This window comes from Elephantulus edwardii, unplaced genomic scaffold (assembly GCF_000299155.1).
Source record: "Elephantulus edwardii isolate Elephantulus edwardi_28Jun2011 unplaced genomic scaffold, EleEdw1.0 scaffold00093, whole genome shotgun sequence".
NCBI lineage: Eukaryota > Metazoa > Chordata > Mammalia > Macroscelidea > Macroscelididae > Elephantulus > Elephantulus edwardii.
The window spans coordinates 5,980,803-5,984,945 of record NW_006399843.1 but is presented as its reverse complement, the minus strand read 5'-3'; the positions used below and the strand labels follow the sequence as shown (position 1 = coordinate 5,984,945).

At 45.9% G+C, this 4,143-nt stretch overlaps 1 protein-coding gene across 1 annotated transcript in view; it reads right to left on the bottom strand.

The window, feature by feature from the left end:
- ZBTB16 (zinc finger and BTB domain containing 16) overlaps positions 1-4,143 on the bottom strand; it is a 239,383-nt gene that overhangs the window by 82,886 nt on the left and 152,354 nt on the right. The window contains exon 3 of the mRNA XM_006890794.1: positions 1,299-1,385. Coding sequence (XP_006890856.1) covers positions 1,299-1,385 — 87 coding nt within the window. The remainder of the gene's footprint in view (positions 1-1,298; positions 1,386-4,143) is intronic.

The following is a 4,143-nucleotide window of genomic DNA, read 5'->3' as shown; positions in this document are numbered from 1 at the left end:
TTATTATTATTAATTTTAATAGACATTTACAGAGGTTTTGGATTTCCATTCATTCATTGCCGCACTTTTCTCCCTGCCCACCCCTCCCCACCAGCTCGCTTCCCCCTCCAAAGAGAAAAAGAAAAAAAAATTCCTTCATTAGTATACAATTCCTACGTCCCTGTATCTTAAATGCTCAAGCAGTGCACTGTGCATTACAATAATTCAATTAACACCTCTATTAAATTAGTCCACTTTTATTTAAGGAGTGTATTCTATGATTCAAATATTCTGCAAAAGCATTTCAAATAAAATATCTAAGTAATGATTCGGTGACTGGGATAATTGGGATGGGAGTGTCAGAGACAGTGCGATTGGCACAGGACAGAGAGGAGTTTAGGGCTGTTGTACATAGGGTCGCTATGAGTCACAAGCGACTCAACGGCACATAACAACAACACAACAACTCTTACACGGTAGGTACTGTTATTATTCCATTGGTTATCAGAGAAGGAAATGCAAACTGAGAGTTTCAGGGGTAAATTAAGGGTCAAGATTAGGCCCATGCAGTCTAAATGCCTACCTAAAAATGCTTAACAACTTCTGCCTCAATAATTTATTTGGGCACGTCACCTTGCCCACTCTGACCCTCTTGTTTCATCATCTATAACATGGGAGTAGCCTTGTACTTTACAAGATTATGGAAGATCCAAATATGACCATGGGCACATAGTGAGTGTGCTGATGCTTGTGAGCTATCTGTGATGATATGATGATGAAAATGAGGAGGAGGAGGAGGGGGGGGATGATGAGGAGGAGGAGGAGGAGGAAGACAACAATGAAAGGACCCCAATGTAGTGGTGGAATCAATACTCTGGAATAAAATACGGCTATGTGATATGTATGTGGATGGATTTCTCTTAGACGATGACTAAAATTGCATGAGAGGCTCTGCTCAGTGTGGCCACCTGAGCATTTCAGAGGTTAGCTGAGGTGGGAGAGGCTTTCATCAAGGGAAGGGTGCTTTGTAACATTATGAACTTTCTAAGAGCACCGCAGAAGGTCTGTGAAGACGAGATCTCAGTATATAGAGACCGAGGCCTTGGTCCACTCCAGGGCAGCTGTTCTAATGGAGCAATGGTCATATTAGTCAATTTTTGCCAAGTCAGCTCTACAGACAAAAGAAGATGAAGGTGGCAGTGCCCAAGGTCATTACAAGTTATCACCTGTGTTTAAAAGGTGAAACAATCAAGATACTTCCTCACCATGCTCTGTCACACCACAGAAAACCTAGAGATGGAGAGTCGAAGTCAACTCACCGGTATGGGTCTGTCTGTGTGTCTCTAGCGCATCCTCTTTGGAAAACTGGGCACCACACTGATCGCAGACAAAGGCTTTGGCGCCCGCTGAAAGAGAAAGAGGCTGTTACCACGGAGATCAAGCAGGTGGGAGCTAGAGGAGGGGACTAAAAACTTGTGAAGACCTCAGATCAGGATTACCCACGGCCCTCCCAGCTGGCTCAGTCCTTCGTCCAAGACATGCTCGCCCACTCAAACCAAGACCCCAGTGACAAGCAGAAAAGAGGTCTGAATGGGGTACCACAAGCAGAGGGATGCTGAGAGGCTAGCTGCAGGTAAAATGAGCCCCAGGGTACAACAGCAAAAGCACGTGGCTGCTAACTGAAGGACTGATGGTGGGAGATTTACAGCCTCAGAAATCCTGCGGGGCAGCTCTATTCTGTCCTACACGGTGGCTTTATAAATTAAAACAAACTCGACAGCAACTGGTCTGGGTTTTTGCGAGCTGCTTTTTTTTTTTGTTCCAGGTGAAGGATGGAAAAGCATAAATGGTAAAAATGAGAATAAATGTACCCTGTTGCCTAAATTATGTTTTATGGGAAGGGAGAATATGCTGATATAAGGACATCTTACAAAACACTTCCTGACGAGCGACTGCTCATCCCTCATGCTCTCACTATCACTCCTAACTCTGGTGCCATATCCATCAGTCAGACCGAACTCCTCTTGTTCCCCACAGGAACCCTGGGCTTCCTCATGGCTAGGACTCTGACCCCTAAGCCTCTGCCTCTCCCACGCTTCCCCCTCTTCCAGGGCTGCCGTTGTGGCAGTGGTGTCCCTTCTACTATTGTTTTTCGGTGCCATCTAGTCAGTTCTGGCTCACCGCAATTCTGTGCACAACAGAATGAAATGCTGCCTGGCCCTCGCCATCCACACAACCACTGCTATGCTTAACTCTACTGCTAATGCCATGGCGTTACTCTATCATCATCCTCTATTTTTCTGACCTTTTATTTTAACAAGCACGATGTCTTCTTCCTGGGACTGGCCCCTCCTGATATTATGCTTAAAGTATGTAAGACAAAACGCTGGCTCTTCATGTGCCAGCTCCGTGACTGGTTATGATTCAGACCACTGTGATCCACAGTTTTTACTGGCTGATTTCTCCTAGGTAGCTCACCAGGACTTTCTTCCTTGTCTTAGTCTAGAAGTTCCGCTGAAAGCCTCCCCTGATAGAAAGGTGGTGGTTGCACGTTGGGGCACATTGGCTAGAAACCAGAACCAGACCTTCCCTCCCCACCCATGGAAGGCAAGAATTCCACCACTTAACCATCCATGTATATTTCCCTGAGAGTAGCTGACCAAAGGAGAATCAATACCTTTGAACTGTGGTGCTAGAGGAAAGTATTGAATATCCCCTGGACTGCTAAAAGAACAAACAAATTTGTTTTGGAGGAAGTGAAATAAAAATTGAGGTGAGGATAGTAAAATGTCACCTCACATACTTTGGGCATGTTGTCATGTTTGGAAAAAAAGACCGTTCATGCTAGGAAAGGCGAAGGATCACAGTTGGAGAGGAAAACCTTCAACAAAATGTACTGATACAGAGACTGTAATAATGGGCTTGAGTAGGTTGGAAATTGCAATGATGGCACAGGATAGGAATCTTCATAGGGTTGCTAGAGTTGTAGTTGACTTGATGGCATCTAGTAAAGATAAAGCTGCCTCCAGCCATCAGTTAAGCATCAGCTTCCATTCCTCTTCCTTCAGGAGGGTCACTCTGCCCCATGCTTAAGAGGGTTGAGCAGCCCTATTTTGTGCTCCTGGAGCCCCAATGTGTCCCAGATCAAAGCTCTCCCCATCCTGTTTACTGGAATGCCTGGGGACCTGACCCATCTCCTTCCACAGCACCATGTCTCCGAGGGAAGAACTTTTCATCTCATACACAAGCGCTTCCCCCAACCTGCCACACCTCTAGAAACTATTACTGTACCTATTTATGGAATAAACACAGTAAAATCAACTCCATTCAACTGAATAGTTTAACAGAACTACTTTTTACAAGGCTCAAGCCAATAATGTCAAGATGAAAACAGGACTTTTGACCAGTTGCTAAAAAGGCTCTAAGAGGTCATCTTACCATAAGATAGGTTATCACCTACCATCAGCCCGGGCACTTGTCTTTCAAGATGCATCCAAGAGGTGTCCGTTCTTGTACGTTTCGATAATCATTGCCATGCCTGGGCCCTCACTGTGCCAATTCCAAGGATGGTCTTCACCCCCAACAGCAGTTTGCTGAAGGCCCTTTGATCCCTCACTATCTTATTCAAGAAAATCCAATGGCTCACTAATTATACCTATGCTGAATTTCTCTACTTGGCTTCCAGGTCTTCCACAGCTGACCCACGGAGGCCACCAAGTCCACAGGTAGAATACTCACCAGCTCTCTCTGGCCCTGCTGTTGTTGTTATTGTTGTTATGTGCCGTCGAGTCGCTTGCGACTCATAGCGACGCTATGTACAATAATAGCCCTAAACTCTACTCTGTCCTGTGCCAATTGGACTGTCTCTGACACTCCCATCCCAACTACCCCAGTCACTGAATCAACCCACCTCATAGAGGGCCTTCCCCTCCTGTGCCGTCCCTCCACCCTCCCAAGCATGATGTCCTTCTTTCTCCAAGGACCGGTCTCTCCTTACAACATGTCCAAAGTATGGAGCCTCAGAATCCTTGCCTCCAAGGAGCAGCCCGGTTTAACCCTCTCTAGGAGCAAGAGGCAGTTGTCAGAACAGAGCAAGGAAACACTGCATGGTTCAAAATTGGGAAGGGTGTACGCCAGGGATGTGTCCTGTCTCCATACCTTTTC